Source organism: Carcharhinus amblyrhynchos, chromosome 28 (genome assembly GCF_965287045.1).
Source record: "Carcharhinus amblyrhynchos chromosome 28, sCarAmb.v2.hapA, whole genome shotgun sequence".
In the NCBI taxonomy this organism is placed as follows: domain Eukaryota; kingdom Metazoa; phylum Chordata; class Chondrichthyes; order Carcharhiniformes; family Carcharhinidae; genus Carcharhinus; species Carcharhinus amblyrhynchos.
This window is the reverse complement of record NC_137351.1, coordinates 3,469,214-3,495,791: the sequence shown is the minus strand read 5'-3', so window position 1 is coordinate 3,495,791 and position 26,578 is coordinate 3,469,214. Positions and strand designations below refer to the sequence as shown.

Below are 26,578 nucleotides of genomic sequence, written 5' to 3'. Positions count from 1 at the left end.
ATTATGTGCCAAGAATATTAAATTCCAGCAATTGTGATGATTATGATTGCTTTCAGCAATGTGGGATTACTATTAATATTAATCCTTACTTTAGATATAGGTAATTGAATAGGTAATGTCTTCCCCAACACCATTCCGATCTCCATCAACGAAGTGCCTTGGATGATGGCATACTCGGCTCTGAACCACCAGGCTTCAGGGTCAAGTTTCAGCCTCTGAATCACAAGGGTCAAGTCCCACTCCAGAACTTGAGAGTAAATATAAGGTTGCTACTCCAGGATATTATCAAGGGAGTTCTGCCCTGTCAGAGGAGCCCGACTCGTAATTCTCCTTCAAATAGCACCACAAAAATCTTTTGAGTTTTCTTCACACATCCAGAGGCACATGAGGCAGACAAATGTCCGTATGTATACAGCAGGGCAAGGTTTATAATTGGGGGAGGGGTAATTATGATGCGATTAGGCAAGAATTAGGGAGCATAAGATAGGCACAGAAACTGTCAGGGAAAAGCACGAATGAAAAGTTGAACTTGTTCAAGCTACAAATACTGCATGTCCTTGATAAGTATGTCCCTGTCAGGCAGGGAGGAGGAAATGGCCGCGTGAGAGAACCATGGTTCACAAAAGAGGTTGAATGTCTTGTCAAGAGGAAAATGGAAGTGTATGTAAGGATGAGAAAACAAGGTTCAGTTGGGTCACTTGAGGGTTACAAGACAGCAAGGAATGAGCTAAACTAAAGGGCTTAGGAGAGCTGGGAGGGGGCATGAGATGTCCTTGGCAGGTCGGATCAAGGAAAACCTCAAGGCTTTTTACTCTTATGTGAGAAATAAAAGAATGACCAGGGTGAGGTTAGGACCATACAAGGATAGTAGTTGGAACTTGTGCATGGAGTGGGAAGAGTTAGGAGAGGCGATGAATGAATACTTTTCTTCAGTATTCACCAAGGAAAGAGACCATGTTTTTGAGGATGAGAGTGTGATACATACTGATAGGCTGGAGGAGGTAAATGTTCTGAGGGAAGGTATTAGCAATTTTGAAAAACCTGAGGGTCGGTAAGTCCCCTGGGCCAGATGGGATATATCCTAGGATTCTTTGGGAGGCAAGGGAGGAGATTGCAGAGCCTTTGACTTTGATCTTTGGGTCCTTACTGTCCAGGGGGTTAGTGCCAGAGGACTGGAGAGTGGCGAATATTGTTTCTCTGTTCAAGAAAGGAAATAGGAATGACCCTGGTAATTATAGGCTGGTCTGTCTTACTTTGGTGGTTGGTAAGTTAATGGAAAATGTCCTGAGGGATAGGATTTATGACCATTTGGAAAGATGTAGCTTAATCCAGGATAGCCAACATGGATTTGTGAAGGATAAGTCTTGCCTCACAAATTTGATTGAATCCTTTGAGGAGGTAACTAAATGTGTGGATGAAGGTAAAGCAGTTGATGTTGTATACATGAATTTTAGTAAGGCATTTGATAAGGTTCCCCATGGCAGGCTCATGAAGAAAGTAAGGAGGCGTGGGATGAAGGAAAATTTGGCTGATTGGATAAGTAACTGGCTATCTCATAGAAGACAGAGAGTGGTGGTGGATGGAAAGTTTTCAGACTGGAGACCAATTACCAGCGGTGTACCGCAGGGATCAGTACTGGGTTCCCTGCTATTTATGATTTTTATCAATGACTTGGAGGAGGGGCTGAAGGGTGGTCAGTAAATGTGCTGATGACACCAAGATTGGTGGAGTAGGATGAGGTGGAGGGCTGTTGTAGGCCGCAAAGAGACATTGATAGGAAGCAGAGCTGGGCCGAAAAATAGCAGATGGAATTTAACCCTGATAAGTGCGAGGTGATCCATTTTGGTAGGACAAATTTGAACGCTGATTACAGAGTCAACGGCAGGGTTCTGAGGAATGTGAAGGAACAGAGAGATCTTGGGGTTCATATCCACAGATCTCTGAAGGTTGCCACTCAAGTGGATAAAGCTGTGATGAAGGCCTATAGTGTGTTAGTGTTTAATAACAGGGGGTTTGAGTTTGAGTTGTGGGGTTATGCTGCAATTGTACAAGACCTTGGCGAGACCACATTTGGAATATTGCGTGCAGTTCTGGTCACTTCACTATAAGAAGGATGTGGAAGCATTAAAGAGAGTGCAGAGGAGATTTATCAGATTGCTGCCTGGTTTGAAAGGTTGAGGGAGCTAGGACTTTTCTCTTCAGAGCAGAGGAGGATGAGAGGCGACTTAATAGAGGTTTATAAGATGATGATGGGGATAGATAGGGTGGACATTCAGAGATTATTTCTTCGGGTGGATGTAGTTGTTACTAGGGGGGCATAACCATAAGGTTCATGGTGGGAGATATAGAAGGGATGTCCAAGGTAGATTCTTTAGTCAGAGAGTGGTTAGGGTATGGAATGACTGCCTGCTGTGATAGTGGAGTCGGACACTTTAGGAACTTTCAAGCGATTATTGGATAGACACATGGAGCACACCAGAATGATAGGGAGTGGGATAGCTTGACCTTGGTTTCGGACACAGCTCGGCACAACGTCGAGTGCTGAAGGCCCTGTACTGTGCTGTACTGTTCTATGTTCTATGACCCTTCCACTTTCACTACCTACCATTGGTATACTGGAAGGATATTCAGCTTGCTAATCAACCTTTTAAGACACATGATGAACATCAAGTCCTAGATTGGGTCTTGAACTTGGAACTTCTGAGTCGAAGTAACAACTGCACCACAAACACAGACCATCTGCTCTTTATCATCTCACTGTTCGGGGGAATTTGTTGTGTGGGGGAGTTTGTTGTTTGGGGGAGTTTGCTGTTTGGGGAGAGTTTCCTGTGTGGAATTTGCTGTTGGGGGAGTTTGCTGTTTGGGGAGTTAACTGTTTTTGGGGAAGCTTGCTGCATGGGGGAATTTGCTGTGTGGGGGAATTTGCTGTTTGGGGGAGTTTCCTGTTTGGGCACCTTGCTGTTTGGAGGAGTTTGCTGTTGGGGAGTTTGCTGCGTGGAGGAATTTTTTTGGGGGGCGTTTGCTGTGTGGGGGCATTTGCTGTTTGGGGGGAGCTGCTGGGCACAAATTGGATGCCATGATTCCCACATTACAACAGTGACCATACTTCAAAAAGTACTTCACTGGCTATTAAACATTTCAAGATTATGAAAAGGTGATCATGAAAAGGGTTGGCATTGTGGTTAGCACTACTGCCTCACAGCGCTAGGGACCCAGGTTCAATTCTAGCCTTGGGCCACTGTCTGTGTTGAGTTTGCACTTCTCCCTGTGCCTGCTTCTGGATGCTCCAGTTTCCTCCCATCAATCCAAAGATGTACAGGTTAGGATGATTGGCCATGCTAAATTGACCCTAGTGTTTAGGGGGATTAGCAGGGTAAATATGTGGGGTTATGGGAATAGGGCCTGGGTGGGATTGTGGTTGGTACAGAATCAATGGGCCAAATAGCCCCCTTCTGTAGGGATTCTATGAATGTAAGCCTTTATTTAACAGAAATTACTGAGCCTTCAAATATGGTTTTGAATGGTCTGAAATTTAGCCAAATTCATTCCAGCTATTCAATAGGCACTGAGACCATTTGATATGTTGTTCTATCTCTGGCAGTTTAGCATCATAGTCAACATTACTGACACATTTTGCATAGGAATGGTTGATATAATATTGGTGACAAAATGCCAGACAGATGAACATAGAACTAGGAACAGGAGCAGACCTGGAATGTGCTCACAAAATGAGAGGTCAATTTACACAACCACCCCATGGATAGACCTTCCAATTTAAATAATTGGATTAACACACACACACATAAGATGAGGGGGTTGGACTATGACGACAGACTAAATAGACTGGGTCTGTACTCGTTGGAGTTTAGAAGGATGAGGGAGGATCTTATAGAGACGTATAAGATAATGAAAAGGATGGATAGGGTAGAGGTAGAGAGATTCTTCCTGCTTAGAAAGGATAGCAGGACTAGAGGGCACAGCCTCAAGATAAGGGGGGCAGTTTAGATCAGAGTTGAGGAGGAACTTCTTCACTCAAAGGGTGGTGAATCTCTGGAATTCTCTGCCCGTTGAAGTGGTGGAGGCTACCTCGCTAAATATATTTAAATCACGGGTAGATAGGTTTTTGACAGACAAGGGAATTAAGGGTTATGGGAAGAAAGCGGGAAAGTGGAACTGATCCACTTCAGATCAGCCATGATCTTATTGAATAGCGGGGCAGGCTCAAAGGACTAGATGGCCTACTCCTGCTCTATTTCTTATGTTCTTATAAACTGCATGAATCAACAGTCAATTTATATGCCTGCCACTTCTCAAATAAATTTAAAGCTCATTTATTAGTGTCACAAATAGGCTTACATTATCACTGCAATGAAGTTACTGTGAAAATCCCCGAGTCGCCACACTCCGGCACCTGTTCAGGCACACTGAGGAAGAATTTAGCATAGGCAATGCACCTAACCATCATGTCTTTCGGACTGTGGGAGAAAACCCACGCAGACATGAGGCAAACGTGCAGACTCCACACAGTGACCCAAGCCAGGAATCAAACGTGGGTCCCTGGCACTGTGAGGCAGCAGTGCTAACCACTGTGCCACCCTGATCTAGAGATTGTTCTTGTCTGGGAAGATTGTGAGATATGAAGCCATTTTAGATAAAGAGAAGCTGCTTCTGTCTTGACAGCCTGACTCCAAAATCAACACCTTGCTGCCAGCATACAATTACCAGTCATCCTAATTTAAATATATCATGTTGTCACTTTCATTTTTCTGTCTTTGAATTTTTTTGTTCATTTGCACAGTAATGCATTTTGCAACAGCATTATGGAATTAAAGTCCTTCTTTTCTCCCTGCGAGATCTCACTCTTATTGAAGGAAGGAGTTTTTTAGGAGTTGGCCACATTTGTTTTTTACTGAAGGATGTAAGAAATTCCTAAAGTTTCCTGACTGTTCTTATGGTATATCTGTGCAGGGGAGGGTCAACATTGAGGGGGGTCCTCAATACTGCAAGCCGCTTTGAGCCAAATGTATTCCCCCACCCTCTGCTGTTCTCTCTCTCTCAGTCTGTACCTCATTGTGATTGACAGTTCCCGGAAGGTTGCCAGGAGCAACAGGCGACGCTTTCCGTGAGCTGGTTGCAACTCTGCTGACTGCGGGACCGACCCTGCTTTCTGTTTCTCTCCCCAACCCCTCACCCCAAGTCTGGATCAGAGGGTCAGTTCACCCTTCCCTTGGAGCTGCCCAGGAAGGAAGCGGGAGGGATTGAGCAGAATGCAATGAATGCCATTTATTTGCTGCGCTCAGTTCCTGCTCCGCCGGGGAGGCGAAGGTGGAACCGGCCAGAGGGTAAGAAATGAGTGAGTGAGTGAGTGCTTAAAGAACACGGGAAAATGAAAAGCGTGGGCACCAAGAGGTCAGAGTCATGGAGCTGGACTACCCACAATAAAGCTTAGGTCACTTAGTAGTGTCTCACACAAGAACTTATCCTAACAAACAAAAACTTATGCTGACTGTTTCACACTTGGCCGAAGCACCAGCCAAACATACGTCCATAGCGTTCTGCAGTGCAATTTAGTAAATGCTGAAGGAGAGAGCAGTTTTTTTTAATGACCAGGGTGGGTAAGGGAGTCGTCAGCATAGAAATAAGGGTGGTATGGTGGCACAGTGATTGGCAAAACTGCCTCACAGCACCAAGGACCTGGGCTCAATTCCTAGCTTGGGTCACTGTCTGTGCGGAATCTGCACGTTGACCCCGTATCTGCGTGGGTTTCCTCCAGGTGCTCCAGATTCCTCCCACAGTCTAAAAGATGTGCTGGTTAGATGCATTGGTCATGCTAATTTCTCCCTCAGCGTGCCTGAACAGGCGCTGGAGTGTGGCAACTAGGGGATTTTCACAGTAACTTCATTGCAGTGTTCATGGTAGCCATGATGTGGAGATGCTGGCATTGGACTGGTGTGGGCACAGTAAGAAGTCTCACAACACCAGGTTAAAGTCCAACAGGTTTATTTGGAATCATGAGCTTTTGGATCGCTGCTGCTTCATCAAGTGAGTGACCTGACTTGTACTGCTTCATCCCCTGATGAAGGAGCAGTGCTCCAAAAGCTTGTGATTCCAAATAAACCTGTTGCACTTTAACCTGGTGTTGTGAGACTTCTTGCAGTATTAATGTAAACTACGTGTGACAATAATAAGCACGCTTTAACTTTAAATAGGCCAATGAGTTCAGGCCGGAGTTGATTTTCCTCCCACCCTTCATCTAATCCTATCCCTATTTCCTTCTCTTTTCTGCTTCATATGTTTATTTAGATTCTCTTAAATTCAAACTTTTTTTTGCCTCCAGTATTCCAGGTGCTGGCACTTTCCACATTCTAACCACTTCAATGGACAATGAAGTTTCTTACAAATTTTTTTTTGATCTATCAAAAGGCTTTCTTATTTTGATCATCCTCAGTTTACGCATTCCCTAAATGTGGAAAAAACTTTTCAATGTCCACACTTAATCATTTTAGAAGGCTCAGTTAGATCATCCCTTAGAATCATAGAATCCCTCCAGTGCAAAAGGAGGCAATTCAGCCCATGGAGTTGCACAAACTCTCCGAAAGAGTATTTTACCCAGGCTCACCCCTACCCTACTGCATTTAGCATGACCAATCTACCTAACCTGCACATCTTTGGACACTAAGGGACAATTTAACATGGCCAATCCACATAGCCTACACAACTTTAGATACTAGGAGACAATTCAGCATGGCTAATCCAACTAACCTAGATATTTTTGGACACTAAGAAGCAATTTAACGTGGCCAATCCACCTAACCTACGGATCTTTGGACACTAAGGGGCAATTTAACATGGCCAATCCACCTAACCTACAGATCTTTGGACACTAAGGGGCAATTTAACAAGGCCAATCCACCTAACCTCCACAGCTTTGGGCTAGCTTTCTCTTTCTTAGAGGAAATTAATCCCTGCTGATTGTGTGAAAAATATTCCTGCCAGTCACAGATATCTAAGAGTTGAAAATATCTTGGTGGTATTTTGAGTGTCTGTTTTGTTTTTCATTATTCTCTTTTCTGAGAATAACATGGACATACTGAGGTGATTTCAGTTGAAAAATGAACACTACAGGCAGCTTAGCTGATCTTACTTTCTGAGGGCATACATAGGGATTCAATGAACGCAATCCAAAGTGTTCAGCACTTCTAACTGTCCAGTTTTATTTTTGTGTTTTTCTCATCTGTTTTCTTTTGGCAGGAATGACCCAGAGCTGTTTCTGCTTGTCGCATTTTCTCCCCAATCTACAGAGGACTATTTGTACATCTGGATGGAAGCATTGAAGCTTCATACAGTTCGTAACCCCACACTGAGGATGCGAGTGCTGGAAATAACTTCAGATAGGATTTAACAGACAGTTGGTGGCACATTACCCTGGTCACTGTTGAAACACGGACTCAGAAACATGGAAGGCGAAACAACATGGTGATGCACTATTCAAATCTATGTGGGAATCCTATTCAGGAATTTTGCCAGGTCTAAACACATTGCTTTACAATCCAGAATGAGTGGTGGAACCACTGATTTGGGTCACAACATAAGGAGATCTTCAATGCAGACAGACAGTGGGGTTATCTCAGATTCATCTGACAACAAGTTTGAGCCACGTTCAGATAGCGCAAAGGAGTTTAAAAAAAGGAAGAACGCGGGCAAGGGTGAAGTGGAGCTGGCACAGTGCTCCAGAGCTGGCCAAGGTGGACACTACTCAGATCAACAAATAACTGAAGGAACATCTGCAGAGAGGAAAACCCAGACTGTTGGATTGGATATCACATACTGTTTATCCACTTGGAGGCTATTGATAATCTGCGATAAAGTTAAACGTTGTTCTGATATTGCGGATGTGTCCTGGCCACATGTAACTGTGCTGCATTATGACTTTGAGTCTTCCACACTGGACTCGATTCTAGTACAGATTGCTGAGGCTTTAGGTGGAAAGAAAGTCAAATCTGTCGCCTTTATTCTTCACAATCAGCAAGATGATGTTCTTATCTGTGGTGCCGGAAAGATCCAGACACTTTCGCCAGTTTCTGTCCGTGAGCACGTGGCCCTGCGCTTGTTTTTCAATAACATAGTGACCAGTTACTTGGATGTGGACAAATCAAAGGCCAGCTTGGATTTCCTGGGCTGTACTGCCTTCATGAATGCAGAGCTGGAGGCAATAAAGAAAGAACTGAAGACCCTGACAGGTAGATTGTGGATAAAGTTTGATACTTTGATATCATACTAATCATTGAACAGTAGAGTGTCCACAACACATAAGGGGGCCTCATTGGGAGTGATCTTACCAAAAAAAATTCTAAGTCCCAAATGAGTGTGAAAACGGGAGTGTTTCAGACCTGTTTTCTTGGTGAGGCCATAAGTCCAATCTTATGCTATGCTGTGTAAAAATTAATGTGCAATCTATTTCCTGCCAGTGGCCCTAAGGTCACCAGAAAGCCAGCAGCTCACAGCACAGGGCGCAATCGTGCATGTGCAAATCTCCCTGTTCTACAGATCCTGGACACCGCCCACCTCTCCCTCAGAGATCGTTGGCCTCCCTGACCGATTCCACCCGCCCCCCCCACCTCACACTCCTGGTTGATTGCAAACGTTAAAAGTCTATATGGAATTTTAGATGTTAGAAAATAATGAATAATGAAAACTTGTACTAATTGTGATAATGATGTTATAAAAAGCAAAGAAAATTCAAGGAAGAAAAATTGAAGTTTGAAGAGGGATATTGGGAAAAGGTGGGGACGTGGATTTGAGACAGGGAGAGATCAGCCATGATCTGAGCAGGCTCCAGGGGATGAATCGCATACTTCTGCTTCTAACTGCTATGTTCCCATGTACTTATGTAAGCTAATTCCTCTTTCAACAATAACAAAACTTGCATTTATATGCCACCAAGGTGCTTCACAAGAGCTTTACCAGTCAAAATTTGACACTCCCCCAGAAAAGGAGGATAATAGATCAAAGAGGTAGATTTTAGGGAGCATCCTAAAGGGGGAGAGATTTAAGGAGAAAATTCCAGAGCCTGGGACTTGGACAGCTGAAGCTATGCCACTAATGAAGGGTAACAGGAAATTGGGATGCAGAAGAACATCAGGAATGCAGAGCTTGCAAACACCGATGGAGAAAGTTACAGAGATATGTGCCATAGTTTTAACACTTTGCCCGCCCGAAGCTTGTAAGATCCCACCCAGGGCCAATGGAGAACACCATTCTCCAAGCCTCACCCGCCCCAATTCTGGGGTGGGTGAAGCGGTAAAATTCTGGCCATGCAGTGGCAAGTGTTAAACTTCTGACAGCCAGAAGACAAAGAAGGAGACCAAAAGTCAATCTTTACTCAGCTTAACTTTATTCACAAAGTGAAGGTCACAATAAATATCTTTTTATATGCATTCAAGTGAACCCCATAGTGTCAGTGGGGTTAGCAGAGCAAATATGTGGGGTTACGTGCATTAGAGTGATTAGGTGCATTGACCTGAACGGTGCCAGAGTGTGGCGACTAGGGGATTTTCACATTAACCTCATCACAGTGTTAATGTAAGCCTACTTATAACTAATAAATTAACCTTCACCTTATGGGTATAGGGCCTGGGTGGGATTGTTGACAATGCAGGCTCAAAGTGCCTAATGGCCACTGTGTGCATTCTCTGAAGGTCATGTTTCTATCTTCCTGCCAAAGATTTGACCACTTGCAATTTAGACAGTCAAAAGGATTCTCTACATCTTGATATCTTTTGTGCTGATCTCTACTGATTTAACTGAAGGTAGTCTTTGGCATCTTTGGCACAAAAACTGAAAATGCTGAAAAGTCTCAGCAGGTCTGACAGCATCTGTGGAGAGAGTGTAGAGCCAACATTTCAAGACAGGATGACCCTTCATCAGAGCTGATTGTTTCAGATTCCAACATCTGCAGTATTTTACTTTTATCTTAGTCTTTGGCGCACTTTTTCAGTCATTCGTTCACTATATGTACTATTCACTACATATGTATATGTATATATGTAGTGAATCTCTCGTATCCAAAAGCACACAGGAGAATGGATATGGCTCGGGTCAATCAGCTATCTAAGGCTTCTCCATAGCAGCATCTCTTTTCAATCCTCACCAGCTGCAGACTGCTTATCTTTGGCTAAGGGAAGTCTCATTCTGTGAGTCACTGATTCTGGCTGAGTATCCCACTTCTAACATCCAGAACCATGTCACAGTGGCTACAAAGGAAGTACCACAAGCAAACAGAACTTTACAAAACCCAATTTAGATCATTGCAGTTTTGAGCACATTGAAGCAAAGACAAGCAAAATACTGTTTTCATAATAATCACTATAGAGTCCCTACAGTACTGGAAGAGGCCATTCAGCCCATGGAGCTTGCACTGACAACAATTCCATCCAGATCCTATCCCTGTAACCCCACATATTTACCCTGCTAATCCCTCTGATACTAAGGGTTAATTTAGCATAGCCAATTCAGCTAACATGCACATCTTTGGCGTGTGGGAGGAAACCAGAGCATCCGGAGGAAACCCATGCAGACGGCACGGTGGTTAGCACTGATATCTCATAGTGCCAGAGACCCGGGTTCAATTCCAGCCTCAGGTCACTGTCTGTGTGGAGTTTGTACAATCTCCCTATGCCTGCTTGGGTTTGCTTCAGTTTCCTCCCACAGTCCAAAGATGTGTGGATTTGGTTGACTGGCCATGCTAAATTGACCCTAGTGTCAGGGGGATTAACAGGGTAAATATGTGGGGTTAGGGCCTGGTGGGATTGTCGTTGACGAAGACTTGATGGACCAGATGGCCTCCTTCTACACTGTAGGGATTCTATGAGGTATGGGGAGGATGTGCAAACGCAAAGCAGACAATCACCCAAGGCTGGAGTTGAACCCAGGTCCCTGGCTCTGTGAGGCAGCAGTGCTAACCACTGTGCCATGTGTGCTGCCCATTGTGCCACTGTGCTGCCCTTTCCCATTTTATCCCACTACAACACTTCTTTGCAGCTGCCTATGGTCTGTCAGTTTAGCTTCACTAAGCTTTATATATTCCGGAGTCAGAGATTGCCAGCATTTAATCAGCTGTGCAAGCAGGAGAACCACACAAATAATTCCATCGAGAGTTTTCTTTTAATTATTTACCTGGATTATAAGAACTCGGGACAATAATTAACTCCAACATTTGATAAAGGAAATAACTAATTGGTTTTGACTAAACAAGCTGTTAATATTTCCCCCAACTGCAACAAACTCCCCAGAATGGTGTTCATTATAAGATTAATTGTGTTACTGCATGCAGAAAAATTTTCATCTATATAATGGGGCACAGTGGTTAGCACTGCTGCCTCACAGTGCCAGTGACCTGGGTTAAATTCCTGGCTTGGGTCACTGTCTGTGTGCAGTCTGCACATTCTCCCCGTGTCTGCATGGATTTCCTCCGGGTGCTGCGGTTTCCTCCCACAGTCCAAAGATGTGCAGCCAAAGGGGAAAATGCTGGAAAATCTCAGCAGGTCTGGCAGCATCTGTAAGGAGAGAAAAGAGCTGACATTCCGAGGCCAGATGACCCTTTGTCAAAGCTGCCAGATTCCAGCATCCACAGTAATTTGCTTTTATCCAAAGATGTGCAGGTTAGGCCGATTGGCCATACTAAATTGACCCTAATGTCAGGCGGTTAGCAGAGCAAATAAATGGGGTCATGGGGATTGTGGACGGTGCAGACTTGATGGGCCGAATGGCCTCCTCCTGCACTGCAGGGATTCTATGATTCTTGAAACACTTTCCATTCAAAGCATTGACAATAGAATTAAGGGTGCGTTTACAGTAGATTAATGGTTCAGCTTTGCACTGACATGTTGCCTGAATGCACTGCTGGGGGCCCCATCTAACACGGTAACAAACTGAAACGAGGGAGTTAGTGTGTGATGAGTCTGATTTACTTCAGATTTTAGAGTCTGCGATTCACACCAATATGGGCAGCATGGTTGGATTCCTTGTTCAATGCAGCAGTTTTTCAAGCCAGTGAAATAATTGATCAGTTTCCTCCGACTGAAGTAGCAGAGCTGATAGCCTTAATATCTATTTGCTGCTCAATTAATTCTTATCATTTACAAGTAACTCTCAGTTGATGAATATTGGTTAAATGACCAGGATGGTAAGAAACACTACACATTTGTGGGAGCAGGCCTCCCACAAATTCACTTTAACAGCTAAACCCAAAACTGATGCTGCTGCAACATACTTCAGGAAATAAATTATTGACCAAATTTAATGATTATTCTGATTCCACCTTGAGCTGTTCAAAGAGTTGCGATGTCATTCTCAAAGTGCCTGCTGCATTTAACTGGATCATCATTTCCAATCCTCGCCTCTCGTTAAGTAACGGCTTTGCTTTTGCATCGTTAAGGACCTCTCTGTCTCTCATGATGAGAAGAAGCACTGGGAGAGCTTTTTTTAATGGAACCACTACTGGCAGACTTTACCGTACACAGCAGGAGGTAGATCCCAGTTTTAAAATCTCCTCTGTGAGAAAAAAAATTCACAAAGAAGAGGTTTAGCTGCCTGGTGTGACACTGAACAGCAAGGTGGCACAGTGCTTAACAGTGCTGCCTCACAGTGCCAGGGACCCGGGTTCGATTCTTGGCTTGGGTTACTGTTCGGAGTCTGCACATTCTCCCTGTGCCTGCATGGGTTTCCTCTGGGTGCTTCAGTTTTCTCCCACAGTCTGAAAAACATGCTAGTTAGGTATGTTGGCCATGCTAAATTCTCCCTCAGTGTGCCTGAACAGGCGCCGGTGACTTTCTTCATTGCAGTGTTACTGTAAGGCTGCTTGTAACACGAAAAATAAAGGCCAGAAGAGCTCAGTTTTGACTTACGTTGTGGCTGAAGGGCACCAATTGGTATGCAAAAATTAACTTCAGCCCCGGGGAAAAGAAATCAGCCAAGGTTTTGTACAGCCAGTTGTTCACTAGTACCTCCTGGTGGAAAGCGCAAGCATATTGCTTTCAGGAGAGGACAGAGACAGCTTGCCCAGTTACATAGCCTGCTGACACATAGCGACGCTATCAGGATAGGTAGTGCAGTCGGATTATTCACATCAGGTCTTCTTCCTGCTTTGAATACACAGGTTTTTCACGGTGGGCGCTCCCTCTGTTGATTCCCATTGCTGCTCATATCAGGGTGAGAGATGGAATTGGCCATAGTGTGCCATTTCCAGTCAGATTGTGCCCCAATAAAATGCATCCCCACGTGAGCCAGGAGCACCATACTTGCCAGGATCATATTCTGGAAGCAGTGGGACCTCCTGTCTCTGAAAGGTTGCCTATCTAAGGCAGCTGTAGGGAAGCAGTTGGTTTCCTTAAGGATACCACCCATTCTTGAAAAGCACTGAGCCTTTGACAAAGTACATTCATTCGTGGGACATGGCTGGCCAGTATTTATTGATGTGGGTATGCCGGCGTTGGACTGGCGTAAACACAGTAAAAAGTCTGACAACACCAGGTTTTAGTTCTAAAACCTGGTGTTGTCAGACTTTTTACAGTATTTATTGCCCATCCCTAAAAGCCTGAGGGCAGGTGAGAATCAACACATTGCTGTGGCTCTGGAGTCAGAAGTAGGCCAGACCGGGTAGGGATGGCAGATTTCCTTCCCTAAAGGACAACAGTGAACCAGATAGGTTTTCCTGACAATTGACAATGGTTTCACGATCATCAGTAGATTCTTAATTCCAGATTTTCAAATTGAATTCAGATTCCAGCATTTGCCGTGGTGGGATTCAAATCCAGGTCCCCGCAGCATTAGCTGTGTTTCTGCATTAATAAATCTAGCAATAATGCCACTAGGCCATCACCTCCCCTGCCCCTGAAAGCTCCTGTCCTCATCACATCACAGCTCCCACCCATCAACCATACACGTCAGGTGTCCTTACCACTGACCTGGCTTGTGGCCTGCTTACACTCTCCCTATCTGTTCTCTTGCAAGACAAACTGGCTCACAGTTACAAAAAGGGAGCACAGGCAGGCAGAGCAACGGCCAAGATAAAAATTCTATTGCCTTTCGAAGGAGAGCTTCTAAGTAGCTAGGATGGAAAGGGAACAACTCCAGTGCTGAGGGCCCTAAGGCAGCTGGTAGCAAAGCAGTCGGTTTCCTTAAGCATAACAATCATTCTGGAAAAGCACCGGGCTTTTCATAGAATTGTCCCCATTGTCCAGACCTGTTGCTACTTCTCCACAGCAGGCTGTGCAATTTCCTGTGCTCTACTTAGCGCAAGTTCCAGCTACACTGCCACTGCCTCTGCACTCCCAGAATTTGCATGAGGCCAGGAATACCTGGGACCTGTCACTATAAGGACGGAGGGGAAAAACGGAATTCCAGAGATTCACTGCACAGGATCACATATTAGGCTTGCCATTGCAGCTAATTACTTGACAGCACCTTCAGGAGAGGAGGCATAAAACAACAAAGAAAGTGAATGTCTCAGAACGCAATCACAGATCAGACCTCTTAATATAAAAGTAAAATGTTTTACCCCAGTAACTAAAGGAAGTGTAATTCCAGGAAGCCAGTGACCTTGCAAATTAGATCTTCCTGGGAGCCACTTCAGAATGTGGCTGTTCTGAGTCTTAATGAGATATACTTCATTAATATCTGTCCGAACACCATTGGCCATACAATGGTGTTGAAGTAGGAATTGCCTGGGTGAATCTGCTTGGGTATGTACATGCAACTGGGAAAAAATAAGTTCTTGGCATTCAGACATCTTAATCTTTAGGAGAAAAGGAAGTATAAGTACCTTTAGAATACTGTCTGTTTACTCAGAGCAGGTGGACTGACACAGGTGCTGTGAGAATGCACAATGTTCTGCCTCTGGCTGCTGTGAATCATCAGAAGTGAGGTGCTCAACACTTCATGTCTGTGAAGCCTCTCAATTTCTGAATCCCACCGAGGTGCGTGTCTCTGTGCTGGTGGAAGGTGTGGGTGAAAGCTGTCATGCCTCTATTGTCTGCACATTGGCGAATTCATCGGAGCTGCTCTCTGTGGTAATCTCCAGTGCTTTGCTGGTGGGGTCACTGGCTGCTCCTTTGGTGTGCCTATAAGACAAGGGAGATGGCATTTGTGCATGGCAGAGGCATAAGGATACAAGAGACAGAACTCAGGTGAGGTTGGTGAGACGGATGATGGTGTTGTGGGTCCTCATTTTCTTTTGGTGAATAGATTTGCACCAAAGAGGTCTGTGCCCTCAGCACTGGAGTCGTTCCCCTTCCATCCTAGCTAGTTAGAAGCTCTCCCTCAAAAGGCAATAGAATTTTTATCTTGGCCGTTGCTCTGCCTGCCTGTGCTCCCTTTTTGTAATTGTGAGCCAGTTTGTCTTGCAAGAGAACAGATAGGGAGACTGTAAGCAGGCCACAAGCCAGGTCAGTGGTAAGGACACCTGATGTGTATGGTTGATGGGTGGGAGCCGTGATGTGATGAGGAGAGGAGTCACATGGGAGATGAGGAAGTGTTTGGGAGGGTGAGTGGTGGCGGGCTTGTGGTGGCAGTGAGTGAGTTCCCTGATGAGTGGGAATAAGTGGGTGACAGATGAGAAGAGTGACTTATCCTGGCTGGAAAGTGGAAGTCATTCATCCTCTCCTTGCATGAGATGCTTGTCCTTTAGTGCAGGGCGCTGGCACTTACCAGTGCTGCCACAGCCTGCCATGTGGGGTTGATGATCCCGCTCTGAGGGTCTTCCACTCCATGTGCAGGTACAGGATGTGGGCACATCCCACATCCTCGGGGATCCAGCTTTCGGGTCAGGGCTCCCTCTGCAAACCTTGGAGCAGATGTCTCTGCAGCCATTCTGCTTGGTGGATTTGGAGCAAGTGCTGGGGAGGCGGTTAAATGGAGTGCCCCATTGATTGAAGCACTCAACTGATGGTGGGACAGGTGAGTCAGATTTCATCCACCACGGAGGCCGTGTCAATCCCATAAGAAAGTATCTAAGTATACGGGGGAATATAAATAAAACTGAGTGTAGCCCACCAATCACTTCTCTCATCCGAGTTGGCACTTTGCCAAAGCATTGGAAAATTCCACTCTAAGGCACAGCAAACTACTGAAGAAGAAATAAAACAAATTAGTATTCAAGGCTCATTTCCGATAAAGTGGATATTCACGAGAGAAACTCTTGTATCCATGTTTTGAAAATAATTTATTTTTTAATTGACCTCACAGTAGATATACTTCTGAGATCCAGATCTGTTCACTAATCACTAGGATGCAAAGTGCTAATGGGTTTGATTTACTAATTAATTATGTTATCATGTTAATGTGACACTGGGCCTTAATTACAAGCCTGTAGGGCACTTACAGTTTCATTGTTGGCTCCATGCTGCTGTAATTAGAGATTTAGGGCCATAGTTTGCTTAGTTCAGTGATTACTCTGAAGTAGCAGATGTGAGCAGGCAAGTGTCGCTTAGCTTAGTTGGCTGGATGGCTGGTCAGTGATGCAGAATGAGCGATGCCAAAAGTGCGGGTTCAATTCCGCTAAGGCCCTGACATCTCAACCTTGCCCCTCACCTGAGGTGTGGTGATCCTCAGGTTCTAATCACCACCAGTCAGCTCTCTCTTAATTGAACAGCCTCTGGAAACTTTTCATTTTCATTCATAACAGAGGTCTTTCTCTTCCCCCATCACTGCCACAACTACCCCCGGCTGGATGAAGTGGAATTGGAACAGTCACAGCAGGTGCCAAAAAGAGCCCACCTAATATTATCCCAAAGCTTTTCTAAGGTGGGAATCTGACAATTCAGTTTGTTTGGATTGGACAGTTGCATCACCACCAGCTTCATTAATGGAGGTGAGCTGTTGTTCATCTGCTTATATAAGAACATATGAAATCGGAGCAGAAGTAGGCCATTGGGCCCCTCAAACCTGCTCCACTGTTCAATAAGACTGTGGTGATTGCTTTCTATTTTAAGTTCCACATTTCCATTTATTCCCATTAACATTTGCTTGCCTTGCCTGACAAGAATCTGTTTACCTCCGCCTTCAAAATATTCAATGACCCCCACCTCCACCACCTTCTGAGGCAGAGAGTTTCAAAGTTGCACAAGCCTCTGAGAGAGAAAAGTTTGCCTCATCTCCAAAAAGGCAACCGCTAATTTTAAAACAGTGCCCCCTAGTTCTGGATTCACCCACAAGAGGAAACATCACGTCCACCTTGTCAAGACCATTCAGGATCTTATAGACTTTGATCAAGTCACCTCCTCACTCTTCTAAGCTCCACTGGAAGCAAGCGCAGCCTGTCCAACCTTTCCTCATTAGCCAACCCATTCATTCCAGGTATTAATATATTAAATCTCCTTTGAATCACCATCAGCGCATCTACATTAGCGTGGCAAGTGGTTAGCACTGCTGCTCCACAGCTCCAGCGACCTGGGTTCAATTCCCGGCTTGGGTCACTGTCTGTGTGGAGTTTGCACATTCTCCCCATGTCTGTGTGGGTTTCCTCTGGGTGCTCTGGATTCCTCCCACAGTCCAAAGATGTGTGGGTTATGTTGATTGGCCATGCTAAATTGCCCCTGAGTGTTCCAGAATGTGCAAGTTAGAGGGATTAGTAAGTAAATGGGTTACAAAGATTGGGCCTGGGTAGGATTGTTGTCGGTGCAGACTCAATGGGCCAAATGGCCTCCTTCTGCACTGTAGGGTCCCTATGATTCAATGAGCATTCCTTAAGTAAGGAGTTCAAAATTGTATATTGTATTCGAGATGTTGGGTGGGATTTTATGACTTTGCTCGTCCTGGGAATGTAAAATCCCGCCTAAGGTCAATGGACCTTTCCATGCTTTGATTCCCATGGCAGGTGGGACAGTAAAATTCCAAACATGGTCTCACCAATTCCCTGCATAATGTCCTTACTTTTATATTCAAATCCTATTTGCTTTGTGTGTGTAAGGTGGGTGCCTTCCTCTCCATGTTACTAACTGTTTGCACGCACAACAAGCCTGACCCATTTTCCTTTTGCAGGTGTTCCTGTTACCATGGCAAGAAACCTATTGGGCAGTGAACTCCAGGCTGGTCCAAATCAGGTGCTGGATGGGGTAAAGATGCATGTCTTAGATCTTTACTGTGAGAGTGACAAACTGAAGCACCCGCTCCCGCAAACATTGGCAGAGTTTGAAAAGATACACATAGTAGGAAAAGGTGAGGTCAGAGAACGTGAAGGCAATGCTGGAGGGAACACAACAGACCAGGAAATAGTGACATTCTGCGCCTGCCATTTTTACAACCTGAGATAAACCTTATCTTCAATAAAAAGATGCCTGATGTTGGAATCATAAAATCCCTACAGTACAGAAGGGGGCCATTCAGCCTATTGATTCTGCACTGACCACAGTTTTACCCAGGCCTTATTCCGACAAGCCCACATATTCACCCCGCTAATCCCCTTAATCCCCTGACACTCGGGTCAATTTAGCATGGTCAATCAACCTAATTGACGAAATAGGCTTTTCAGTCACAGATTTGAGCTTCATCACCAGCTATGTGTTTAATGATAGTGTCATAAAAAGTCAGCTAAGGTACCAAAGGAGACCAGAAGTAGATGCACTGGAATTAATTTTCCAAAATTTCCTAAGTGCTGGGAAAGCTCCATTGGCAAAAGGTGAACGTGACTCCTTTATTCAAGAAAGGAGGGAGACTGAAAGGAGAAAACTACAGGCCAGTTAGCTTAACAGCCATAATTGGGAAATTGCTGGAATCTATTATTAAGAACGTTATGGTAGGGCCCCAGCCAGAGGAAGGAACATCCCTGTTCCCAGCCTGTTCAGCCATGTCAAAATTTTAAACGTTTCATTTAGATCCCCTCTCATTATTCAAAATTCCAGTGAATACAGGCCTAATTGACCCATGTCATATCCTTCCATCTCAGGAATCAGTCTGGTGAACCTTCATTGCACTCTCTCTATAGAAGGTATATCCTTTCTTAGGTAAGCAAGCTGCACACAGTACTCCAGGTGTGGTCTCACCAAGGCCCTGTACAGCAGCAGTAAGACATCCTTGCTTCTGTACTCAAATCCCCTTGCAATGAAGGCCAACATACCATTTGCCTTTGAACTGCTTGTTCTAACTGCATGCTTGCTTTCAATGACTGGTGTGCTAGGACACCCAGGTCCCTTAGTACATTGACATTTCCCAAACCATAACCATTTAAATGACAACCAGTTCTTCCACTATTTCCATGGCCACCTCCTTTAGGACCCTGGAATGTGGTCAGGCTCTGGGATAGGTCAGCTTTCAATTCTGTTAATCTCTCCAGCATTATTTCTTTAATAATCTTAATTTGCTTCAATTCCTACTTCAGACTAGATCCTTGATTCCTTAACATTCCTGAGAAGTTATTTGTGTCTTCTGCCACAAAGACATAACAAAAGTAGTTGTTTTATGATTCTGCTGTTTCCTTGTTCTCCATTATAAATTCTCCTCTTTCATTCTGTAAGGGACCTATATTTGTCTTCACTAATTCTTTCCTTTGTATATATTTATCGAAGCTTTTACAGTCTGCTTTTATGTTACTTGTAAGTTTGCTCTTATACTCTATTTCTTCCCTGTTAATCTTTGTCCTTTTTTGAATTCTGAACGGCTCCCAATCCTCAGGCTTGGTACTTTTTTGAGAAACTTTTTATGATCCGCTTTGGATTTAATACGATCCTTCATTTCTTTTGTTAGCCATGGTTATGCCGCTTGTTGTATTTTTGTGCTAGAAAGGAATGTGTAACTGTTACTATACATACATATGTTCCTTAAATATTAGCCATTGCCTACCATCATCTTGCCTCTTAATGAAGGTGGCATGGAGGCACAGTGGTTAGCATTGCTGCTTCACAGCGCCAGGGACCCGGGTTCGATTCCCGGCTTGGGTCACTGTCTGTGCAGAGATTGCACGTTGTCTTGTGGGTTTCCTCCAGTTGCTCCAGTTTCAAAGAACAACCCAGCACGGGAAACAGGCCCTTCGGCCCAACGAGCCCGCGCCGCCGCATCACCCTACACCTATTCTACCCTGCATGTCTACGAATGGGACCCTACTCAGTCAGATTCAGGGAAGAAATAGTGTCAATTTGGTAAAAACCGATTAGCCTAAGAGCACATCTTTGGGGTGTGGGAGGAAACCGGAGCGCCCGGAGGAAACCCACGCAACCACAGGGAGAATGCGCAAACTCCCACAGACACAGGCCCAAATCCATGTGTCTGCACAGCCAGCAGTGCTAGTCACTGAGCTGTTGCGGCGTCCATCTACCGGTCCAGGATCAAGCACAGACACCGACATGAAGTACTAGGCCACTCCCGGACTTCCAAGAGCAGCCCACGCACGACCCGCCGTGTGCATGCCCCTCGCTTGACACGAGGTGGACCTCCACCTGTGGAATAAAGACAAAAAATATTAATCTTACAGCCTGCCCTTCCGGTGTCTCCCAAGGTTTAACCCTATTTAATAGCCCCTACCATATCCCTCCATTCTCGTTTCACTCATGTGCCTATCTAACTGCATCTTAAACGAGTCCAACGTTCCTGCCTCCACCACCCTACTCGGTAGCGCATTCCAGACCCCCACAACTCTCTGCGTAAAGAACCTTCTTCTCACCTCCAAATTATACCTCCCCCCCCTCACCCTTAAATGATGACCTCTCGTGTTCGTACCCAGTCTAGGGAGCAGTCTCTCACTATTAACTCTATCTATTCCCTTCAGTATCTTATACACTTCTATCATGTCCCCTCTCAATCTCCGTCTTTCCAAGGAGAATAGCCCCAGTTTCTTCAATCTCTCCTCGTAACCCAGTCCCCCCATGCCAGGCAACATCCTGGTAAACCTCCTCTGCACCTTTTCCAGAGACTCCACGTCCTTCCGGTAGTAAGGTGACCAGAACTGGACGCAGTACTCCAAATGCGGTCTAACCAACGTTCTGTACAACTGAAGCATTAGACGGCAGCTTTTATACTCTATGCCCCTTCCTATAAAGGCTAACATCCCATAAGCCTTCCTAACAACGTTCTCCACTTGTGACGCAACCTTCATGGATTTGTGAACCTGCACTCCCAGGTCCCTCTGTATGTCTATACTCCTAATCGGCCTACCTTTTATCACATAGCTCCTCTCTGCATTATTCCATCCAAAATGCATCACCTCGCATTTGTCAGGATTAAATGCCATCTGCCACCTATCTGCCCACTGCACCAACCTATCTATATCCTGTTGTATCACCTGACAATCCAGTTCTGTACCCGCCAACCCTGCCATCTTGGTGTCATCAGCAAACTTGCTGATCACTCCACCTACGCCCTCTTCCAAGTCATTTATGTAGATTACAAAGAGGAGAGGTCCCAGAACTGAGCCCTGCGGCACACCACTGGTCACTGGCCTCCAGCCCGACAAGGTCCCCTCCACAACTACCCTCTGTCTCCTATTTCCCAGCCAGTTCTCAATCCACCTAGCTACCCGGCCTCGTATCCCATGCGCCTTAACCTTTTCTACCAGCCTACCATGAGGGACTTTGTCAAACGCCTTACTGAAATCCATATAGATGACATCAACGGCTCTCCCATCGTCAACCGTTTTTGTCACCTCCTCAAAGAATTCCACCAGATTCGTAAGGCAAGACCTCCCTCTAACAAAGCCATGTTGCGTATCCCTAATCAGATCGCAACGCTCCAAATGCTCATACATCCTACCCCTAAGTATTTTTTCCATTAACTTCCCTACCACCGACATCAAACTCACCGGCCTATAATTCCCAGGGTTATCCCTACTACCTTTTTTGAACAACGGGACCACATTTGCTACCCTCCAGTCTTCTGGGACCTCACCTGTGTCCAAAGAAGAGACAAAGACGTGCGCCAGAGGCCCAGCAATTTCATCTTTCGCCTCCCTAAGCAGCCTGGGATAAATACCATCAGGCCCCGGAGCTTTATCCGTCCTTACGCTACCTAAAAGCCCTAGCACTTCCTCTCTCGTAATAACTATATCCTGCAACTGAACCTCCGCTCCCTCCAAGAGACCGCACGATTCCGAACCCCTCTCCTTCGTGAATACCGACGCAAAGTATTCATTCAGGAGCTCCCCCATTCCCTCCGACTCAATACACAACTCTCCACTCTTGTCCCTAAGAGGACCAATTTTCCCTCTAACTACTCTCTTGTCTCTAATATAGGAATAAAATGCCTTTGGATTTTCCTTAATCCTACCAGCCAAAGCCATCTCATGCCCTCTCTTCGCCCTTCTAATTCCCCTTTTTAGCTCCCTCCTACTCTCTCTATATTACCAGTCACGACGAGCCCGGGGCCACAACCGGCCTCACACCTTCCACAGGCTAAGCCTCGATCAGAAGGACTTGGGCCCCCCTTGAGCGTCGTCAGAGAAAGGTTTCCTCCCACAGTCTGAAAGACGTGCTGTTTAGGTGCATTGCATTGACCCAAACAGGTGCTGGATTGTGGCAACTAGTGGAATTTCACAATAACTTCATTGCAGTGTTAATGTAAGCCGACTTGTGACAAATAAATAAACTTTAAGTTATCCCATCTATTTTAGTCAAGTTGCATCGCATACCTTTGTAGTTTCCTTTGTTTAAATTTCGGATCTAATTTCTGATTGGACTTCTTCACTTTCCAACCAAATGAAGAATTCTATCATGTTATGATCACTGTTCTCTAAAGGACCATACACAACAAGATTAACCCCTTTTCATTGCATAATACCAAATTAAAGACTGCATGTTCCCTAGTTGATTTCTCAACATACTGGCTTAAAAAAAAACTTGTACACACTCCAGGAATTCACCCTCCACAGTGTTGTTGCTAATTTGCTTTGCCCAATCTATATGTAGATTAAAGTCTCTTTCCCAGAGAACCATGGAGGCAGGATCAATGAATAATGTTAAGACAGAGGAGATGGATTCTTGACTAACAGGAGATTCAAAGTTTATCTAGGAGTTAGCGAAATGTGGAGTTGAGGCCACAGTTAGATCAACCATGATTATACTGAATGGCAAAGCAGGCTGGATGAGCTGAATGGCCTACTCCAGCTCTGAGAACACATGTTTATATTCAGCCAATCAGGTTAATTCCAGGTAAAAGCAAAATACTGCAGATGCTGGAACAGAAGCAGAAAATTCTGGAAAATCTCATCAAATGTGACAGGATCTGTGGAGAGAGAATAGAGCCAACGTTTCAAATTTGGATGTTCTACTGAGATTTTCCAGCAATTTCTGTGACTGTTCGACAGACAGCTGTCTATCGAAAAATCTGATCATCCCATTCCCTCAATCCATTCCCGGAGTTCTGCAAGTTTATTTCCCTCAAGTGTCCAACAAATTTCCTTTTGAAATCATTCCCCATCCCCTAATGGACAATGCTTCATTACATAATAAGTTCCTCTGTGCATCCCCTTTCATCTCTTGCTCCAAATATTTGATCTGTGTCCCAGAGTCCTTCTGTTACCACTGTTTCTCTTCCCGTACCTATTGGTGCACAAGGCAAACATTCATCTGTTTCCATGTCTAGTTTTTACCTGTAACCAGTCACTACTCTATCGCCAAAGGCTTATAGCTTGAGGGGTACCACTCCACATCAGGCGTGGTTAACCAGCTGTCTCTCCCACTCTTACCAAGTGCCAATGCATCAGAGTCATAGAGGTTTACAGCATGGAAACAGGCCCTTCAGCCCAATTTGTCCATGCCATCCTTTTGTAACCACTAATCTAATCCCAATTGCTCATGTTTGGCTCATATCCCTCTATACCCAACTTACCCATATAACTGTCTAAATGCTTTTTAAAAGATAAAATTGTACCCGCTTTACTACTATCAGAGAACTAGTACTACTACTTAAAGTAGGATTGTTGTGGGTGCAGACTCGATAGGCTGAATAGCCTCTTTCTGCACCATAAGGTTTCTATGATTCTCTGATAGCTCTGGCAGCTCGTTCCAGACACTTAGCATTCTCTGTGTGAAAAAGTCCCTCCTTTGGACCCTTCTGTATCTCTCACTTCTCACCTGTGTTGGTCGGATTTATTAGTTTTATGCTCAACATGTTGGCTACATTGTGACCAGATCTTCCTTGCCATGAAGTCCTGAGGTAGGATTCTAATCCAAAGCTTCTGGCTCAGAAGCAGGGACACTTCCCACTCTGTTACTAAACTCTCAAGAGTCTTTGTATCATCATCTACAGGACCTATCTCATGTAAAGCTGATCTTTCTCTACACCCTAACCAAGGCTGGACCACTGCATTTTGCACCCTCTTTGTTCCTTCTCCATGAATGGTATGCTTTGTCTGCATAGTGCACAAGAAACAATACTTTTCACTGTATACTAATACATGTAACAATAATAAATCAAATCAAATCAAAGATAGGAATAGAAAGAGCATCAGGATGTCTTTAGGTTGACATGCAGAGGGTGGGCTGAATGACCCCCTTCCATGCTGTATCATTTCTATGTTCTAACTAATTGGAACAGTTTTTCTTTCTCTACCATATGTGAACCCATTAATCTTCTATACCTCTATCAAATCTCCCTTCAATCTCCTTGACTCCAAGGAGAACTATTCCAGCTTCTCTCAACCCTGGAACCATTCTGGTAAAACTCCACTGCACCTTGTCAAGAAAAAAACACATCTTGTCTTCAGATGAAATGTTCTAAAAGTTAAAGTTTATTTATTAGTCACAAGTAGGCTTACATTAAAATTGCAATGACGTTACTGTGAAAATCCCCTAGTCACCACACTCCAGCTCCTGTACAGGTACACTGAGGGAAAATTTAATTGGCATGGCCAATTCATCTAACCCACACAGCTTTGGACTGTGGGAGGAAACCAGAGCCCCCAGAAGAAATCCACACAGACACGGGGAGAACGTGCAGACTCCACACAGACGGTAACCCAAGCTGGGAATTGAACCTGGGTCTCTGGCACTGTGAGGTAGCTGTGCTAACCACTGTGCTGCCCCAGTATTTATACAGCACTTTTCATATCTGCTTAATCTCCATAACAGGGTTGAGTTTTTTTTTGGTTTGGTGAACTATTTGATGGGGGCTGATGGGTGATTCATACTCATGCTAATAGGGGGTGCATGCTTGTGATTTTTCCCTTGTGCCAATCTCACCAACATTACTGAAATGAGTAAGTGGAAATAAATGTGATGTGACTTGTGTGAAGGTTGAATTTTCTGTGACACGGAGCAAATATTTGATCAGAGACCCCGTGTTCTTTTCCTGGCAGGAGCCTATGGGACGGCAGTTCTCTATCGGAAGAAAGATGACGATTCCCTGGTCATATTGAAAGAAATTAATATGCATGAGTTGAACCACATCGAGAGACAGCGAGCAATGAATGAGGTTTGTGTTTTACTCTGGTGTATTTGACTGGCTTTGCCATATGAAACTACAGTCACTGAGATAATGGGCATTAGACCATAAGATATAGGAGCAGAATTAGGCCACTCAGCCCATCAAGTACACTCCGCCATTCAGTCATGGCTGATACTTTTCTCATCCCCATTGTCCTGCCTTTTCCCATAACTCCTGACCCCCTTATTAATCAAGAACTTATCTATCTCTGTCTTGAAGACACTCAATGACCCAGCCTCCACAGCCTTCTGTGGCAAAGAGTTCCACAGATTCACCACTCTCTGGCTGAAGAAATTCCTCCTCATCTCTGTTTTAAAGGATCGTCCCTTTAGCCTGAGGTTATGCCCTCTGGTTCTAGTTTTCCCTATAAGTAAAAACACCCTCTCTACAGCCACTCTCCCCAGGCCTCGCAGTATCCTGTAAGTTTCAATAAATCCTCCCTTATCCTTCTAAACTCCAATGAGTACAGACCCAGCATCTTCAACTATTCTTCACACGACAAGCTCTTCACGCTGTTAATACATTAAAGGCTTGCATTTATATAGCACCTTTCAAGTCCATTAGGTGGCCCAAAGCGCTTTACAACCAATGAAGTACGATTGAAATTGTAATTGTGACAACTGTTGTATCATTGAATCCAACTTTAGAATCATAGAATAGAATCCCTTCATTGCAGAAGGAGGCCTTTTAGCCTATCGAGTCTGCACCGACTCTCTGATAGCATATCTTACCCAGGTCCACCCCCCACTCTATCCCCACAACCCCACACATTTACCCCACTAATCCCTCTAACCTACACATCATGGGGGACTAAGGGGCAATTTAGCATGGCCGATCCACCTGTGCATCTTTGCACTGTGGGAGGAAACTGGAGCACCCGGAGGAAACCCACACAGATGCATGGTTATAATGCAGGAAGCTGTCAATTTGCACATAGCAAGCCCCCACATACAGCAACATGATAATATCCAGATAATTTGTCAGTGTGATGGTGATTGAGGCATAATATTGGCCAAGAAACTGAGGAGAACCTCCCTGCTCTTCTTCAAAATGGTGCCATACGATCTCTTATGTCCTAGTGAGAGGGCAGTTAGAGCTTCTAGATGGTACCTCCAATAGTGCAGCATTCGCTCAGTACTGCATGAGGGAGCCAGTTTTTGAGTTTTGTATTCGT

At 44.7% G+C, this 26,578-nt stretch overlaps 1 protein-coding gene across 1 annotated transcript in view; it reads left to right on the top strand.

Moving 5' to 3' along the window:
* Positions 1-18,041: 18,041 nt before the first annotated feature.
* The window catches only part of LOC145359427 (serine/threonine-protein kinase Nek8-like), a 60,148-nt gene continuing 51,611 nt past the window's right edge, over positions 18,042-26,578 (top strand). Inside the window, exons 1-2 of the mRNA XM_080213975.1 lie at positions 18,042-18,213; positions 25,277-25,392. Coding sequence (XP_080070101.1) covers positions 18,051-18,213; positions 25,277-25,392 — 279 coding nt within the window. The 5' untranslated portion in view covers positions 18,042-18,050. The remainder of the gene's footprint in view (positions 18,214-25,276; positions 25,393-26,578) is intronic.